The sequence below is a fragment of the Typopeltis vanoorti genome, chromosome 1 (genome assembly GCF_054136105.1).
Source record: "Typopeltis vanoorti isolate ZY-2024b chromosome 1, IOZ_Tvanoo_1.0, whole genome shotgun sequence".
In the NCBI taxonomy this organism is placed as follows: domain Eukaryota; kingdom Metazoa; phylum Arthropoda; class Arachnida; order Uropygi; family Thelyphonidae; genus Typopeltis; species Typopeltis vanoorti.
Window position 1 is genome coordinate 40,021,392 of NC_143549.1, and position 20,152 is coordinate 40,041,543.

The 20,152-nt window shown below is 35.6% G+C and overlaps 1 protein-coding gene across 1 annotated transcript in view; it reads left to right on the forward strand.

Annotated features, from left to right (window-relative positions):
- The window catches only part of stan (Protocadherin-like wing polarity protein stan), a 777,611-nt gene that overhangs the window by 724,968 nt on the left and 32,491 nt on the right, over positions 1-20,152 (forward strand). The window contains exons 28-29 of the mRNA XM_090397383.1: positions 10,741-10,807; positions 18,498-18,564. Of these exons, the coding sequence (XP_090253509.1) occupies positions 10,741-10,807; positions 18,498-18,564 (134 nt within the window). The remainder of the gene's footprint in view (positions 1-10,740; positions 10,808-18,497; positions 18,565-20,152) is intronic.

Genomic DNA, 20,152 nt, shown 5'->3' on the forward strand with positions numbered 1-20,152 from the left:
ATGTACATTGACTACAGCACTTTCAGTGGCAACCTCTCTCGGCAGTTGGAACGTGTCTTCATCAGTTCTCTATTGATTTTCTCTTTGAGAAATGGGTTATTTGTGTATTTATCATTAAATATTTTGGGATATTTTGTGAAACATGGCCCCTACACACACACACACAATCAAAAAACTTAGTGAAGAATCACAGAAAAAGAGGCAAGCAGTTAATTTTGAAACAAAGTTGCAAAATATGGAAAAGCTACTTCCATCATGGATAGAGGACCTGAACCAAAAACGCATACCCCCTTAATACTATGACCATAACCACTAAGGCACTAAGTCTCTTCAGCATGCAGAAGAAGAAAGTAGGGCCCGATTGTGACTTCGAATTCAATGCTTCCTCTGGTTCATTCATGAGATTCAAGCAGAGTTTTGCACTAGATAATGTGAAAATGTATGGTGAATCTGAAAGTGCTGATGAGAAGCCTGCCAAAGAGTTTGTAGAGAAATTGGATAAAATTATTACAGAGGAATTATTTGCCACAGCAAATATTTAATATCGATGAGACCTTCTTCCTTTTTTTTCTTCTTCTTCTTCTTCTTCCTAACATGGAATTTAGGCCATGTGGCCTGTTCTGGTCTCATGCCATCTCTTTCTTGGTTTTCCGATTCTTCTTTTTCCACTTATTTTGTATCTGTATAATATTTTTGGTAGTCTGCTGTTGTCCATTCGATTTAAATGTTCTATCCATTTTTGTTTATACTGTCTTATGTAGTAATTAATTGGTTTTATTTTCAGGGATTGTAAGATTTCTTCATTTTTTTTGTGGTCCCACTTGGTATATCCAGCTGTTTTTCTGAGGAACTTCATTTCTGCTGTTTGAATTCGTTTTTCATCTTTCCTTTTCATGGTCCATGTTTCGCTTCCGTATAGTAGAGTTGGTTTTGACAAGACATTATATAGTCTGTTTCTAGTGTGTTTTTGTACCAGGGATGACTTAAATATATTATTTATTATACCATTTACTTTGACAAAGTTTGATATTTTAGTGTCTATGTCTTTTTCTTCTTCGTATGATAGATCACATCCCAAGTATCTGAAAGTGTTTACTTGTTGTAGTATTTTATTATCTATCACTATTTTATTTCTTATTGGGTTTTCTCCTTTGAATGCCATTATTTTTGCTTTTTCTTTGGATATTGTCATATTATATTGCTTTGAGATATCATTTAATGATTTTAATGATCTTTGTAAGTCATCTTCTGATGTAGCTAATACTATTTGATCATCTGCAAATAGTAGTGTATCTATCTTCATTTGCGGGGTCATTTGTATACCAAATGGGTTATGATTGTTTCCAGATTGTTAATCTTTCATTTATATATATATTGAAAAGCAGAGGTGAGAGGGTACATCCTTGTCGTACTCTTCTTGATATATCTTTCCATTCTGAGGTGTGTTCTAATTTAAATGCTATTTTATTTCCTGTATATATTTCTTGAATAGATTGTAAAAGTTGGTTTGGTATGTTTAAATCAGTTAATATTTTAAACAATTTTTGTCTACTAATTTTGTCAAAGGCTTTTTCATAATCAATAAAGGCCACATGTGTTTCTTTTTGAAATTCTCTTCTCTTTTCTATTAATAATTTTAAAGTAAAAATTGGATCTATGCAGGATCGGCCTTTTCAGAAACCATTTTGTTCTTCTAGTAATTTGTTTTTTACAATGCTGCTTAGTTTCTCTTTTAATATTCCTGCATATATTTTATATCCTGTATTCAGCAGGCTAATTCCCCTATAATTATTGCAATTGTCTTTATTTCCTTTTTTATAGATTGGGATAACTTTTAAAGAAAAATTCCCAAGCAGACATTGATTCACAAAAAGCTAAAATCTGTGCCTGGTTTCAAAGCTCTTAAAGCCTGTATTACAATTCTGTTAGGGGTAATGTGGCTGGATATAAATGGAAACTATTTGTGAAATGGCACAGTGAGAATTCACGAGCCTTCAAAAACATTAGGAAGCATATTTTGCCAGGTCATTATCAGAGCAATAGGAAGTCGTGGATGACTCCAAAATTGTTTGAGGATGCCTTAATCCACTGTTATGTGAAAGAAAATGTAGAATTTAAAATTTTATTAATTCTAGATAATGTTCCAGGTCATCCATCTTATACGTCTTATAGCGGTGATCTTCATGAAGTTCAAGGTCATGCTTCTCCCTCCAAACACTACTTCATTGATCCAACCAGTGGATCAGGGATCTCTCTCTTGCAGTGTTTAAGGCTTATTATCTATGGAGAACTTTTTCACAAGCCATTTCTGCTACTCAAGGAAATGATCAGACTTTCATGCAATTATGGAAAATATTCAATATTTTCATGATATTAAAAATATTATTGTGGATAGGGACAAAGTGACATATAATGTATGAGTCTGAATCTCGAAGTGAATGATGATGATATAATTCAACTCATCAAATTTTCCCTGAATTGGTTGAACTAGAGAAACAACCTGTTGCAGAAGAGGAAAATCAAGAAAAGTCTTCCTTTTCTTGTTTTCCCCTCTTTGGGAAAAGAGAAACAAGAAGAGGTAGTTAAACAGTTCACAGTGAAGGGTCTTGCAGAAATGTTCTCTGAAGTTAGCAATGTCCTCAAAATGGCTGAAAACATGGACCAATGTTAAACGCTACTTTTTATTATTATTATTATTATTCAGGCCTCCAAGGAGTCAAAAGACTCATCGAGGGAGGTCCTTCCTAAGACATAAAGTCTGTCAAGACTCATCGAGGGGAGGTCCCCCCCTGAGAAACACAAAGTTTATCATACCACTCTTTAAAGTCACTGACCGTTCTCGCTCCCACCACTCCATCAGGCAATGCATTCCACGGCTCAACCACCCTCCACACAAAGAAACCACTCCTTACCCTCTTGCTCACAGTTTCCTTTCGTAACTTCCAGGGATGGCCTCTTGTCATCACTGCTTATCACTACTTGTCACCACTACTTATTAGTAGAAACGAAAGTAAATGATGCGTTTGCTTGCTATAAACAAATTTATGATGAAAAGACGAAGAGAAAACCTTATTATAAGGTTTAAAAATTAAAATGACAAATCAGCTATCTTTATTTCTTTTCCTGATTACTCTTAATTGAATATAATGTTTTCTGTTTAGAAGTATCTTATATTCATCTACTTCATTTGTGTGCAATCTAGGTTAAATGCTTTTAACACTGGCATTTCCTGTCATTAATTCTTCTGAGTTTGAATTAGTTCAAGTAGCTGACTTTTCACTATTTATAGTTTCTTGATGAAAATAGTGAGAGCTCTTGTTTAACCAGGTCATTTTTGATTGTTTTAAACAAATATAGAATATAGTTTAATTGGTGGTACATTACGAGAAAGTGTGAATTAGACAAAGGTCAGAAGCTCTGACCTGTGCATTTCTAATTCTATAAAAGGAATAAATGTAGTTTTATTATTATTATTATTATTATTACGTGACACCTACATGGAGTCCAAGACTCATCGAGGAATGGCACCTACTCTACAACTCTCTGTCTCCACCACTCAGTCCACCAACTACAATAAACCGCAACTACCATCATTATCTACACCACCACCACTATTTTCACAGTCAATTGCAAACATCCATGCCCAAGGCAGGATGAGGAAAAAAAACAAGAAAAGAAAAAACTTTATTTAGAAGATAGGATAATGGCAGATGAATAGTCATTTTAAATAGTATAACATTATACACCTTTCTGCTTTGATGTATTATTCTGCATACATGCTTACAGTACACCATCATACCTCCTTGTACTGCATAGCCAGTTTCTTTGATAAAGAAAGTACTTTTTTTCACAAATCCACAAAGACTCCTACTGCATTATCACTTGCTCGTAATCAGGAGATGGCATATTCATCTTCTACTGTGCTATTTTAATACTCATTTTCTCTAAATTTTTAATCAGAAGATATTGTTCTTCTGATTAGCTAATTCTTATAATGAATGAAGTTACTATACCAAATTTCCAAATTGCCAGTTTATCCTTATAGGTACCAAACAAATGATCATTATGGGTGGCTTGAATTTTCCAAACATTGATTGGGTAGAAGAGAAATCTCATGATAAGAAAGAAGAGGAATTTATTGAATTGTTACAAGACAACTTTCTCAAGCAGTATATGAAAGAAGGAACTCAAGGTCAAAGAGTGTTGGATTTCCTCATAGCATCAGAAGGGGAGGGTCTCTGTCAAGATTATGGTTATTTAACCACCAATTGGTGACAGTGATCATATTTTACTTTCTTAGGAAGTATCTAATTGTATTGATGCTCCAATTAAAACAGATTACATGCTGAACTACAAAGCTGGAAATTATGATCAATTTAGGAGTATACTATCTTTGGTCCCATGGTTTCAGTTACTGAATGGAAAAAATCTTTGAAAAAGTGCTTAAATGAGGTGATATCTGAATGTATCCCTAGTGTTTGAAGAATAGATAGGTTGGGAGTGAAATGGATGTGTAACCTTATTAAGCAAGAGATCCAAAGGAAGAAGATGATGTGGAAAGAATATCATGAGAATAATAAAAGTGAGAGGAGTTATGAAATATATAAAGCTCAGGCCAGAAAACTAACAAGTATTTTGAGGAAAGCTAAATCAAAGTATGAAAAGCAATTCACCATGCAAGCTAAAGGCAATCCAAAAGAATTTTATTGTTATGCCACAAGCAAAAGAAAGAATAACTTTATTGAACACAGATGGTACTAGAGTGTTAGAAGATAATAAGATTGTTCAATTAAGTAGGGGAAGATTTTAAAGAAGGTGGTAAGAACTCGCTTACAGAAAACGGTAGACAAACATGCTATACTCTAGGGAACAGCATGGGTTTAACTAAATGAAGGTCATGTTTTATCAAAGTTGCTCATATTTTATAACAATGTTACGGCCAAGTCGGATAAAGGAAATGGATACATTATGATAATGTTGCCAAATGGAAAAAAACTTTGAAAAAGTGCTTAAATGAGGTGGTATCTGAATGTATCCCTATCTTGGTGTGAATCTGCCAGATTTAAGGTGACCAGTGGTGTACCTCAGGGTTCAGTCCTTGGGCCATTATTGTTCAGTCTATGCATTAATGACATCAGGCAGGATCTATTATCAGATGTCCAAATGCAAAGATAGGGGGAAATCAGGGATGCTTCTGATATTCATCAATTACAAAATGATTTTGAATAGACTGTTAATTTGGGGCAAACAAAAATGGCTGTCAATTTAATGTCAGTAAGTGTAAGTGTAAAGTTATGCACTTTGACATGATTAGAGTTTCAGTGGCATATTATATTAGTGGGATTATGCTACAAGAAACTGAAGAGGCAACTGACCTTGGCATATTGGTGGATAGGAATTTAAAGTTCAAAGGTCACATAGCAACAGTTACAAATACAACTCAGAGGATAATTGCAATGTTGAAGTGAACCTTGACATGTAAGGATAAGGAAGTCATTTTTCCTGTTTGTAAGGCTTTGATAAGACCACACCTGGGTGATTGTGTGCAGATTTGGTCTCCTGGATTCCAAGGGGATAAAGAAGCTGTGGAAAAGATGCAAAGAAGAGTTACAAAGATTATATCCAGATTATGGGATTTAGATTATGAGAACAGATTGTGAGTGTTATGTGGATTGCTGACTCTGGTTTACAGCAGAAAGAGGGATTATTATTATTCATGCCTCCATGGAGTCAAAAGACTCATTGTGGGAGGTCCTTCCTAAGAAACACAAAGTATATTAAGACTCATCGAGGGGAGGTCCCCCCTGAGAAACACAAAGTCTATCATATCACTCCTTAAACTCATTGACTGTTCTCACTCTCACCACTCCATCGAGCAATACATTCCATGGTTCAGCTACCCTCCATACAAAGAAACTACTCCTCACCCTCTTGCAAACAGTTTCCTTTCGTAACTTCCAGGGATGGCCTCTTGTCATCACTCCTTCCCGCTGTTCGACCAAGCGAAAGAACTCCCCAGTGTCAACCATGTAACCACCTCTCAGCAGTTTAAAAATCTCAATCATATCACCTCTCCTTCTTCTATCCACCAAACTCTGCAGTCCACATTCCCTCAGCCGATCCTCATAACTAACATGGTACAGTCCTGAAACCATCTTTGTTATCCGCCTTAGGTCTATAAACTTTTGAATGGGCATTATAGGATATCAACTGATAAAATTTGGAAGGTGGCAAGAGAACATTGGCGGCATCCATGGAAGTTAAGTTTGTTCACAATCAAGAAAGGGGTAAGAGGTAGGTTTTTTCCCCAGAGAGCAGTGAGTGAGTGGAATAATTTGCCTTTAGGGGGTAGTGAGTGCATCTAGCATGAATGGTTTGGATGATTTATATGCTCCCTTCATGAGTCTTGACTCCCTGGAGATCTCAGATAATAATAATAATAATAATATATATATATATGCCCACTAATTGTAGTTTGCATCTGTAAATTCATATGTACCTGGCAGATTTGCCTGTAATTTTGATGAAAAACAAGTTTTAAGAAAATCAACTGCTACCTCCATGTGAGATTTTAAACATTCAACTGAAAAAGTTCGTATAAGATGAATGAAGAGATGAATTTAATCACGTGGTGTGTGAGACCACTGACCTACTTATTGGAGGCCTGAAGTCACTCAAAAAATTTCATGTCTGGTCTCTAGGTAAGGGTTTGTTTTTCAGATATGTAAAAAATACCAAGATACGAGGTGGTATCAAAAGGTTTCAAGACTAGGTAAGTAACACGCCAACAGATGGTAGCACAAGGCTGCAAGCACAGTCATAGGGAGCACCTACCTTCATAAGTCAGTGTGCCAAAAGACATTGTCCTATGTACATCGAGAGCTGTGCAACTGATGCTATTCTGACCACCTGCGTTACCACATTTGCGATTTCATCATGGACAACAAGTTAGAACAAAGAGCAAACATGAAATTCACATTTGAAAAAATGCGAAATTCGAGGATCATTACCAGTGATGAAACTTGGGTGTACGGGTACGACCCTGAGATGAAGCAACAGTCTTCACAGTGGAAGAGCCCATCATCTCCACGACCGAAAAAGGCAAGGCAGGTCCGCAGCTCGACCAAGTGCATGCTCATCGTCTTTTTCGACATTTGTGGCATTGTGCATCGAGAATTCCTCCTCAGGGCCCAGACAGTCAATAGCAAGTTCTACTCCCAGGTTTTAAGGCGTCAGAAGGAGGACATTCGGCGAAAGCGACCAGATCTGTGGCGCACGAAAAACTGGAGGTTCCACAGCGAGTACTGGACCAAAGGATGCTGTGGTCAGTTTCAATCCCGTGCTGAGCCAATCCAGACTTTTCAGGTTTCTTGTGAAGAATGGAGGATTGATGTTCGTGGATTCTTTTTTTCAAGAGAATGTACAGTCTGTCCAAAATAGGATAGATCACAGTTGCATGGAATTTGATAAACTCCAGGAAGAGATAAAGTTGAGCATTTGTCTTTAGGAGAAGGAAAATGAGAAGACAAGACAATTTGTTAATAGGTTAATAAGTAGCTGTTAAATCATATTTCTTTAAAATTCTTGTGATAGGTTCTGAAATACCGGAGATATAAGGAATAGGCACTCGACATATTGAAACTTTGTTGTTTTGTGGAGGATTATAAGAATTGAGAAGATGTTGAGTACTTTTTTCAGAAAAGCCATTGAGTTTCATGTGTTGTTGGATAGTAAAAAGTTCTTTCTGTAGATAATCAAAAGTAGAACAATTAGTTTTTGCTCTTCCGATGAGGCATTTTATAATTCCTGTTTTTTGACATGGATGATGGACTGATTCTTTAAGAATATAACGACCTGTGAACGTTGGTTTCCTGTACACTGTAGATGTAAGAATATTTGAAGGTGACCGGATGAGGAGAACGTCTAAAAAAGATAACTGGTTGTTTTCTTCTATTTCCATAGTAAACTTTATACGATGATGCAAGGAATTGATACTGTTTAAAAAAGAAGGTAAAGAGTTTTTGCTATGTGGCCAAATAGTAAAGATGTCATCTATATATCTTACCCAAAAGGATGGTTGAGGGAAAATAGATGAGAAGAGAACTTTTTCTAAATGTTCTAAATAAAAGTTGGCTAAAGCAGGAGAAAGAGGACTTCCCATGGCCGTTCTTCCGTTTACTTGGCTGTAAAATTTATTTTGACATTCGAAATATCCAGGATGTATTACGAAATCGAACAGTTTTATAATGTCTTCAGGAAAGATGTCAGCAAGTAATTTTAAAGTTTCCTTGAGAGGTACATTGGTAACGTTTTAAAATTTGTGAAACAAAGATGAGATTTAGAATTTATGCTTGGTGGGGATATATTGTCGGAGGTGGAGGAAATAAGAGAACTTTGAGTTATAGTGGACCACAGTGCACAGATTTGGTCACCTGGTTTTCAAAAGGACGAAGAGATATTGGAAAGGGTCCAGAGGTGACTGACTAATGTAGTTTCTAACCTCTGGAATGTCGAATATGAGGAAAGGTTGAGAAGATGCAATTTGCAAAGTCTAGTGGATAGGAGGAAGAGGAGAGATATGATAGAGACCTACAAGTTAGTAAGGGGTTATTATGGGATCAGTGTTAGAGAGGTTCTATAGAAAACAGTGGGAGATCAGGGGAGAACCAGGGTTTATCCCTGGAAGCTGTATAAGGAGGGTGTGCAGGGGAGTGAGAAGCAAGTTTTTTGCATGTAGAGTTGTGAATGATTGAAATCCCTTGTCTGAGAGTGTGGTGTCTGCAGAGAATTTGAGTGTGTTTAAGGCATGGTATGATGAGCTGTGTGTGTGTGTATCATAAAAGCACCTCCTAGATGAGTCTTTGGCTCCATGGGGTCTTGGGGAAATAATAATAATAATAATTTTGTTTTCCTCTGAAGAGGCCATGTTTGGAATCTAATGAGATTCCAAACATTTTCTCTTCAATCCATATCTATACCAGAAGAACAGTGAGGTATACTAGCTTGACAGACATTTCTTACTGTGAAATGTTTAGTATGCTGAAACAATAAATTGGTTTTTATGAGCACCCTAAATATGATTTTTTTTTAATCTGTATATTGATCCCATACTTAAGCACATCAGTGCTATGCCTATGGTTCATTAGCAGTTTACTGACATTTTTCTTGAAGAGTTGTAGTTTTGAAATACTTCTTGCAGTAGCATGTTCCAGAGGACAGAAGGAAATGGGATAAAAGAGGAAGAAGAAAAGCAGGTTTAGTGTGTTTGCAGTTGCACAATAAAAGGGATGCTGGGAAGTTGCTGCTCATTTATCAACAGCTACAATAGAAAGCATAGGAATGATGATTGCCAGTTCACTGAAGCAATGTTTGTTGAAGTACCTATGGAATAGATACAGTGCTGAAACATTGCATGTGTGAGATAGATGTTGAAGTGAATCTATGAGAGAGGGAGAGAGAGATTATCTGCGAGCTGAATTTCTCTCCTCTGAACAGAATTAAGAATTATTAGCGAAGTTTTAGGTGTACCACACCAGACATCTGAACAATGTTCTGAAGGTGAGCATATTTCTGATTTGTATAAAGTTAAGAGCTTATTTGGTGTAAAATAGCATCTTAAACAGAAGATGATGATCTTAAACAGAAGAGGACACACACAGAGAGAGAATCATCTTGTCTAGTGATTTATGTATTATGGAGTGTAAGGAATGTGAACTGAGATCCCTTTTGCAGGAGAAAAGGCAGAACTGCATTTTGGCAGTAGTGAAGGCGACTAGGTTATCCTTACCCGACCGAAGGATGGTATGGAGATTAGTGTTTAAGGCACTGGTTGCAAATAATCTTGATGATTGGGATGTCTGATGACTATATCATTTATTAAATGAGTAGGATGAATGGAGAGTACTATCATCTGCAAAGCTGTGAATAGAATTAGTGCTGATTGATAGGTTGTTTGTGTATATCAGAAAGAGGGTAGGTGAGAGGACAGAGCCTCGAGGTACTTTTTCATTGGTGGTGAAGTTGAAGAGAGGGAACCATCAACCACAATACATAACAACCAGAGAGGCAAACTAGGAACCCAGCTATGCAGATGGCAAGTAGACCAAAGGATGGCAGTTTGTTTAGCAGGCCTCAATGACAGACATGATCAAAAGCTCTGGAAATATCAAGAATGAGCACAAATTTATTAACATTTAACACACTCAGGGAATGCATTCCATTCACAAATCACTCTCCACTTAAAGATTCACTCCTCACACTTTGCTATTAAAAAATTCGAATACCATGATAGCTTTTGTTAACAAAAATTAAAATGCACTCACACAAACTCACACACGCACGCACACACACACACACACACACACACACACACACACACACACACACACACACACACACACACACACACACACACACACACACACGGTAGATAAACAAAGAAAAAAGTTCTACACATAATTCTTGTTTAACTTTCTTGTGTAACTATTCACAGAATGAAGGTTGTTTTGATAAACTTTCAATTAATTTATACACATCACTGGTTACCTAATATTAAGATAAGAATAAATCACCATATGACAATTTGAAGTGTTTTGCCTATTTTTGGTGATGCTGAATTAAAAAATTGTGATAATTGGTAGTTGGTGCGTTATTATAAACCTTTTACTTCTGCATGAAGCCTGAAAATTAAAATAATATATTTCTCGTTGATATACTATACTGGATTTTTTTTTTTTGTAGGTGCACCTGCAATTGTTGTTGGTTTAGCTGTAGGGGTTCGAGCTGATCAGTATGGAAATTACTTCTTGTATGTTATCTAATTCTTTCTTTCTTTTTTTTTTTTTTTTTTTACCTAAACTTATTTCATATTTCAGTTTATACTGATTAAATTGTGCAATATTATAATTTGAAATTAATAGGACATTTTGTTCCAAAAAGAATAAAAGCTTAAATGAAGTTAATCTTATTTCTATTATGAAAAGTTTTGCCTTTACTAGAATGATTTATTTATTAAGAATGAAATATGCTATAGTTTTTCCAGAAAATTATCAAAATAGTCACTTTTTAATAAATAAATGGAATAAATTTTATTCCATTTCTAAATAAATGGAATAAAAACCTTATCAAAATAGATAAGGTTTTTATTCCATGTATTTTTTAAATATAATATTTTCTTTGTTAATTTTTGTCTTTTAACCACCTTACCAGCCATTATGGATCAAATACGCATCCTCATATGCTTCATATCCATCATATATTTCAATGTAATATCAATGGTATTGCAATTTTAATGTGCACTTCGCATCTATGATAACCTTGACGTCTATAGATGTCTTGGCCAGTAGTGTGGTTAAAGTGAATTTCTTATCTCATCAGCATTATAGTATTAGATGGTAATGGTAGACAAATCTTTAATATTTAGCTTTACAAGTGATTCTGAGGTATTGCAGGAATCTGTTCTTTCTTCCTTCTCTACATTAGGACTTCTTAATTGAAGGTCACAATTTCTTTTTTATCAAAAATATTGGTATCACAAGTGGGAAGAAGATCCTAAAGAATACAACCTCTGCATTGCTTTCAAGCCCTAGTTGAAACTAGCTGCCTTCGTCTGCTCCATTAGAGATCAACTCCTCTCTAAGTTCTCAATGTACATAGTTCCCTGTTCCTGCCTGTTGGCATTATTCTGGGCAGATAGGAAGATCAGCCAAGCCACCATCCACATGAAAGAACATGAAAAAATGGTCAATCTATAGAATCTAAAAATGATCATAGCCATAGTTAATTGACCATAGTCATGGTCTATCAAGCCTTCATGGGTCATGTTTTGGTTATGACTCATAGAATCAATTGGAAAAAAAAAACACCATTCTCTATCACGTTGAATTTAGATTCTAAAAGACTGCTTTTAGAATCTGTAGCTGCTCTCAAAAATCAGTCTAATTTGAATAACTATGGTTGCACAAAACTTCCCAAAATGTGGAAAACACTAATGCTTTGAGATCCCAGTTTACTAGGTTGCTAACAGGTGCCCATAGAAAGCTCCCACCTTGTTAGAACTCTAGTCTTTTACCCACGTGTTTTACTTAGTTTTATTTTGCCTTTGTGTGTGTGTGTGTTACGTCTCATATTGTACTCCCTGATAATATCTCTGTGACTGAGATGAAATACTAGAAGAATTAAATTTTATTTTTAATTCTTTCTTAGTGCTGTTTCATTCCTTTAATCCTCTAATATGAGTTTCTCGCAACATAGCTTTAACATGAAGGAGAGACTGATTGTGAGTGAGCAGGAGGTTTATGGGAATTAGGTAAACTTGATATATATGTGTTGAGGGAATGTGTCATGGAGTTGACATCTGCCTTGGCATACTTATTTAATTATGTGACGATATTCAGCCAACTTCCAAAGGAGTGGAAGAAAAGTAATATTGTCCCACTTCATAAGGGAGATAACAAGACTCGAGCTTCAAATTATAAGACAATCTGTGCATCAAGTGTTGTGATTAAAGTGTTGGATGTTGTTATTAACTTCATCAGTCAAACACTTTCACTTGATTGTATAAACAAGCAGAACATTCAGAACAATTAGAAATATTTTTAAAAACATCAGTCTCTTCTGTAACTACATAGTAGTTGTCACCTTTATTAGTCCTTACTGTTTTGTCTACTAGTTTGTATATTTACATCTGAAGAAATTCTGTGAAATTAGGATGAAATGTTGTATTGCCAATTAAAATAAATGTTATCAACTTATTCCAGTGTTCTGCCTTATAAGGTTTAGTCAAATTTGTGTGTGGGGGGGGGCATCTAGGTTGCATTGCTAAAATTGAGGGCAGCATAATGGATTTTGACAAAGAAGCCTAGGACACTAACTTATAAAAGTAAAGAGGTTTTGGTTCTATTGTTGTAAGGTATTGATTAGGCAGCATGTAGATTGCTGTTCATTGATTTGGTCACCTGGTTTTCAAAAGGATGAAGAGATGTATGTTGGAAAGAGTTCAGAGACTAAGGTGATTTCTGAGCTCTGGAATGTTGAATATGAAGAAAGGTTGAGAAAATGCAATTTGCAATATCTAATGGATAGAAGGAAGAGGATAGGGGGATATGATAAAAACATAAGTTGGTAAGAGATTTTTATTCAGATTAATGCAGAAGAGGTTTTTCATAGAATGGTGGGAGATTGGGAGAACAAGAGGTCATCCCTAAGGGTGTGAACAAAGAAGTGAGAAGCAGTTTTTCTGCATAGGGAGTGGTGAATGATTTGAATACATTGTATGAGAGTGTGGTAACTGCAGGGAATATGAGCATTTAAGGTATGGTGAGCTGTAGGTATGACAGAGAGATTTCTCACAATGAATCTCTGGAGGTCTGCTAATCTAGTGGTCATCTCTACTACTAATGATAACACTGGACAACAAAATTTTACAAAAGTCATGCCCCAGATTCATTTAGTCATTTCTTATAGATTTCAAGGTGCTGAACATGAATATGACAATGAAAATGCAAAATTGACTACAGTTTGTGAGAGATCTGCAATAGTTTCTTATATAATAGAGTAATACATACTTATCACATATATACCTGTAAATGTCCGCTTCTACGTCTGACGTTGATTTGCCTGTTGCTTGTATAGCTGCTCAGGATTATCTCTAGTAAATGTCCAACAGTAGTCATCTGACATGGAAGTGGACCACTTTCCCTGGTATCCTTTCTCCATCGTTGCAATTTCCTGATGGAAACTTTCACTGCTCATCACTAACCATGCTGTGGTTGCCAGGGGAGAAATTCAACTGGGAATGGAGCAAGTGTATTTTTAAGAACATATTGCAGCCAACTTTGTGATACAGAGACAACAAGTCCTCAACTAGTTTCTTGTAGTTTTCTGCCTTGACATTTCCAAGGAAGTCTGTTGACATCAGATGAAAAGATGAAATGGGCATTCATCAATGAAGAGTTCTCGGATCTGAGGACCAACAAAAACTCCATCTCTAATTTTCACTTCACTGAGTTGAGGGAATTTGTCAGCCAGGTACTTGAAAGCTGATCCAATCCAGTCCATGGCTTTTAAGAAGTTTTTTACGAGACTGAATTTGATATGTAGGGGCAGTAGCAGAATTTTGTGTGTTTCTGTGAATTCTGGATGTTGCTCCTGCAAGGAAATCTCTGAAAGTCAGAGAATGTGCTCTCTTTACATAGCAATATACCTGCTCAGCTGTCTCATCCACACACAAAAAACAGCAGTAAAGCCTTGTATATCTCAACTGCAGACCTATCAACACAGACACTACCTTCAAGTCACCACAGAGATGCCAGCCATATACTTGCTGTATTGAAGACATTCCAACAGATGTTTTAGGTTGTCATAGGTTTCTTACATGTAGACGGGTCCAACTGGAACAGATAGAATATAGTCACCATTCATGTGGATCAGTGTTGATTCAAAGGGCATTCATCAGGTGATCTACACTGTAGCAAAACACAAGGTCATCTTCCTTTCAGGAGTGCAAACTGCTCATGATGAGGGTGAGACGAAGTCACTTGAACATTTTCCTCCAGAAGATTTCATTGTAGAAGTCTTGATCAGAGTAACTCTGCTTTGGCCTAGGACAGCTCCAGATCTTGAACAAAATCGTTCTGTTCTTCTTCTTATGTGAGGGGTGCTCCAAGGGTTCTTGGGGGAGGGCTATGCTTGGCTGATATAATATGATGCACTATGTTGCATTTAGGAGATTAACAAGAGCTAATCGACAGATTTTATTGTAATTTTTATGTTCAGCATATTGAAATTAGTAAAGAATTGCTAAAAAAATAAAAAATGATGGTACAACATGACAAAATTTCATGCCGGCTGGGGCGTCGCCCGGTTAAACAAGGCCCCCGTTGTTTTCGCCAGGGAACCAGGGCAAACAGCGAAAAGTCAGCTACTGGAACAAATCTGAAAACAAACCCCAACTCAACATCACCAGAGTTAAAGATCGGTACTATCAACGTAAGAAGCCTGAATGGCAAAGAAATGGAGCTAGCTGAGGAATTAGATAAGTACCAGATCGACATAATAGGGGTGACTGAAACAAAAAAGACCAAAACTGGTGAGATCTTTCTGAGCAATAAATACAAAATGTTATATTCAGGCAATAACAATCAAGGAAAAGAAGGAGTAGCCATAGTATTCAACACAAAATACGAGGCTAATCTTCTTGAATGGCAGTCAGTCTCAAGTAGAGTAATGTGGGCAAATATGAGAATGGGGAACTGGACAATGAGACTTATTTGTGCCTATGGTCCCACAGAAGGTTCTACTAAGGTAGAAGTGGAGGAATTTTTTGAGGCTTTAGAAAAAGCAACTGACACAATGAAAAAGGAAAAGTTGGTCCTTGTTGGGGATCTAAATAGTAGAGTAGGAAATGATTGTGAGACATACAAAAATATTTTGGGAAAATTTGGAGAAAAGAGCAAAGCTAATAATAATGGCAAATATCTGTTGGATTTCTGCTCAGGACATGGACTGGTTATTACTAACACCATGTTCCAACATAAAAATGTGCACAAATTCACATGGAGAGAAGAGGCTAGGAATAAGAAAAGTCTCATTGACTATGTTATTGTTGATAGTGATGTTTTCTCCCTGGTGCAGGACACCAGAGTGTACAGAGGATTTGAAATTGGAAGTGATCACTATTTAGTCTTGAGCAGGATAAAATTGAATTTCATATTGAAAAGAATAACATGTAAGAAAGTTTTAAAGCGAATAAAAGTTGAGCCTCTCAGATGTAAACTGTAGACTAAAATACAGAAATATTATTGAAAAGAAAATGAAAGAGTTTGAGAACAGGAATCAAACCTTGGAGATTCAGTGGCAAACTCTGAAGGAAACATTGATTGATTCTGCCAGAGAGGCATGTGGCGAGGTTGTGTGCAAAGATAAAAAAATCAGAACTCCCTGGTGGACACAGGAAGTTAAAGAGGCAGTGAAGGAAAAGAAGAAAGCATATCAAAAGTTCCTGGCAAATAAGTCAGCTTTTACTCTTACAGAATACAGAGACAAATGTAAGAAAGCTAAACAGTGTGTAAAACTAGCTAAACAAAAGTCATGGGAGGACTTTGGCAAGAATATAGAAAATAAATATCAAGAAGGTGGCAAAATATTCTGGAGGTTGTTGAAGAAGCTTAGGAATGGAGGAAAGAGTGCTGTAAAAGGAATTAGAGATGATAAAGGTGAAATGAAAACAGGAGAAAAAGATATCCTTGAAGTATGGAGTAATTACTTTGAAAAACTGCTAAATGAAACAAGCAGTGATGACAGCACAGTGATAAAAAACACTCACCAGGCATGCAGTCAGGAATACATATCTATACTTGAAGTAGAAAAAGCCATCAAAGGCTTGAAATGTGGAAAGGCAGCAGGAGTAGATGATATTCGACCAGAAATGCTGAAGTATGGTGGTATAAGAGTCTTACAGTGGCTGCACTGCATAGTTCAGAAAGCCTGGACAGAATGACGAATTCCCGATGATTGGAGTAGAGCTCTCATAGTACCCATATATAAAAAGGGAAATAAAACTGAATGTGAGAATTACAGAGGTATTTCCCTACTGAGTGTTCCTGACAAGATCTATGCAAGTATACTTGAGAAACGGTTGAGAAGAATTGTGGAAGAAAAGCTTGGTGAAGAACAAGCTGGATTCAGGCCAAATAGAGGCTGTCAGGATCAGATCTTCACTTTACGACAAATAGTCGAGAAAGCATGGGAATATAACAAAGATCTGTATTTAAGTTTTGTCGATTTGGAAAAGGCATATGACAAGGTGCCAAGAGAGAATCTATTCAATACGCTGCAGTTATATGGTGTCAATGGGGCATTATATCAAGCAATACTTAGTCTTTATTTGAGTTGTGAGTCAGCAGTTAGAATTGAAGGAAGTACAGGAAGATGGTTTAATGTTAAATCTGGTGTGAGACAAGGATGTACATTATCCCCTCTGTTATTCATTATCTATATGGATCACATTATGAAGGAATGTGGTATTAAACCTGATATCAAAATTGGAGATGTTAATGTCAGCTCTTTGCTTTATGCGGATGATGTTATACTTCTAAATAAATCCGCTACAAGTCTGCAAGATTCTCTGACTAAATTGAATAGCTGTTGTAATAGATATGGTATGAAGGTCAGCAATAAAAAGACAAAGACAATGAAAATAGGCAGAATCATTGAAAATGTCAACTGTGTTGTGAATGGAGAACCTGTGGAACAAGTAAAACATTTCAGCTACTTAGGCACAATTTTTACTGAAGATGGTAAACTAAATATAGAAATAGACAACAGAATCAGCAAAGCTGGTATCGTGGGAAGTCAATTGAATAAATTCATATGGAATAAGAAAGAAATTAGTCGGAACACTAAATTAGCTGTATACAAGACTGTGTTCAAACCAATTTTAACTTATGGATCTGAGAGCTGGGTCAGAAGTAAAACACTTGACCAAAGACTAGAGACCAGAGATATGAGAGTCCTGAGAAAGATTAGAGGCGTGAACAGATGGCATCAATGGCAATATCATATTAAAAATGAGGATATTAGGAAAGAACTTGACATTGTCAGCATCCAGGAATGCGTTAGCAGAGCTAATCTCAGATGGTATGGTCACTTAAAAAGAATGGGAGAGGAAAGATTAGCAAAACAAGTGTTCTCTGCCAGGTTGGCAGGAAAACGACCCAGAGGAAGACCAAGATATAGGTGGATTGATACGGTACAAAGTGCCTTAGACGATAGAAATATAAGATCTGATAATGTTGGAGTCTTGACAAGTAACAGACTGATTTGGAGGAAAATTGTAGATAGGAAGTTAGTAATGATGTAATTTTTTCATGTAGTACTGTCATATCCTGTACACCCCTTGAGGGTACATGGCAGGAATTTGATGATGATGATGAAGAATTGCTATTTTCATTTCAGAGACAAATTGTGTGTTGTCCAGTTTAATAATTCTTAGACCTCCCACCCAACAGCTAAGGCTTTAACTACCATTAAGTGTAGAGGGAACCTCTCTGAGGACTTCAGGCTCCTAGTCTAATTCACTTATTATTATTATTTTTTCTTTTATTTATTTATTTGTGTGTGTGTGTGTCATTACAGTTAAATATTGTTTATCAGAAGATTTTTATTCCATTAAACCTAATTATGAGTTTAAGCTATTACCCCTAAGCCTTAATACACATTTATGTTGTCTATGAAATATCATTATCTTCCTAATTTTTAAAATGAATATAATCATAATGAAAATATGATGTAGAAATTTTAATTACCATATACAGATATCACTATGTGCTGCTTATGATTCAATGATTATAGTACACAGTTTTTGGAATTTAGTAATGTAGATTCTATTATGTTTATCATACAAATCATAAAGATATAAAAGATATACTTAATTGATCCCAGATCAGAAATTTTAGACTTCATTTTGGCTTAAGTAAGCATTTTTTTTTTTTTTTCAGTTGCTGGTTGTCTATTTATGAGAGTGTTGTATGGAGTTTAGTTGGTCCAATATGTTTTGTTGTTGTGGTAAGTTTCCATTTTTTTTTCTTCCAGATTTATTTGTTAATGTGAATTGTATATTTTGAATCATATTATATAGTTTTGAAATCTGTAACATATAATTTTATAGAGTGCTTAATATAAAGTAAAAGTCCTTGAACATTTTTAATATTAAAAAAAATTATACTGTGCATAAGAAAAGTACAACTTATGCAAATAGATAGGCAGATACATGATTTTTTTTTAATAACAGTTTTGATTCACAACAAAATTGTGATGTTTATCATACAAATCATAAAGATATAAAAGATATACTTAATTGATCCCAGATCAGAAATTTTAGGCTTCATTTTGGCTTAAGTAAACATTTTTTTTTTTCAGCATTATGTAGTTGCTAGTTTTCTACCCAGGATCTTCATACCAAAGTTTATCGGTACACAAATAGCAACAATTAGTTAATATTAAGTGAGAACAGTTAAAATTGTAATTAAAATTCCAGTTGCTGACATCTGTTGTTTTGGCACCATCTACAGAGAGAGAGAGAGGTTAACATGTATTAATTTGATCTAAAAATGACTGTTTATAAGATTTTTGGTAAATTATATGTGTGTATTATTACATTATTATATTGTTCGCCAGAAGATTTTCATTCCATTCCATGGGAATGAGGGTTTGCCAGCTCAATGTTGCAAAGCATAAAGTTTTAAAATTCAGAAGGAAAAAAAAATAAAGATGGAATGCAGAGTATAGATTTGGTAGGGATATATTAGAGGACGTAGAAGGATTAAGAGATTTGGGGACGTAGAAGGATTAAGAGATTTGGGGACGATGATGGATAATGGCCTACAATTTAGGGGACACATGGCTAAAATTGTAAGGACAGTATCATGAATATTTCATTTGTGAGTGCAACAAAATGCAAGTTATGTAGTATTGTAAAAATGAAGTCATGAATATTAATGATGTAAAAAAAGATAGTCAAAGTGTTCTGAAGAATGTGGATTTGGTCTAAGCTAGTGCACAAAATATGAATGAGAGCATGAAGAAATGGCTAAACATAATGTTGATAATGAGGCAAGAATAAGGAGTGAAATAGCACACTTATGCAGTGTCTTTTACAAGACAAAATGGGAGCTAGAGTGATCAGAGAAATAATTGTGGTACAACATGTGGGAGAATGAAAGCAAAAGTGAATGCATGAAAGTATGAAGGTATGAGAAACTGAAAATAAGAAGAATGTATTGTATGGAGATTTGATGATAAGAGGTATATTTAATGAGAAAGTTATGAAAACATGTTTCCAAGGTGTAAACATCAAGGATGCTATGGAAGATAGCTGTTAGTTTGCAAAAGCTAGAAGTGAAAAAGTTAATTGTTTTGCCAGGAACAAATTATTTGTAAGGGAAGAAATATGCAATGAGAAAGGATAGGAAAGGGTTATTGAAAGAACTGAAATTGAAAAGTAAGGGAATAAAGAATGTGAGTCTGCTGCCTTGGAATGATACAACAGAGTTTGGAAAAAGGACGATGATTGCTAATGAATAAATGAGAAGATTGTACAATAGGGATAGCATTCAGTTTATTATTATTATTATTCAGGCCTCCAAGGAGTCGA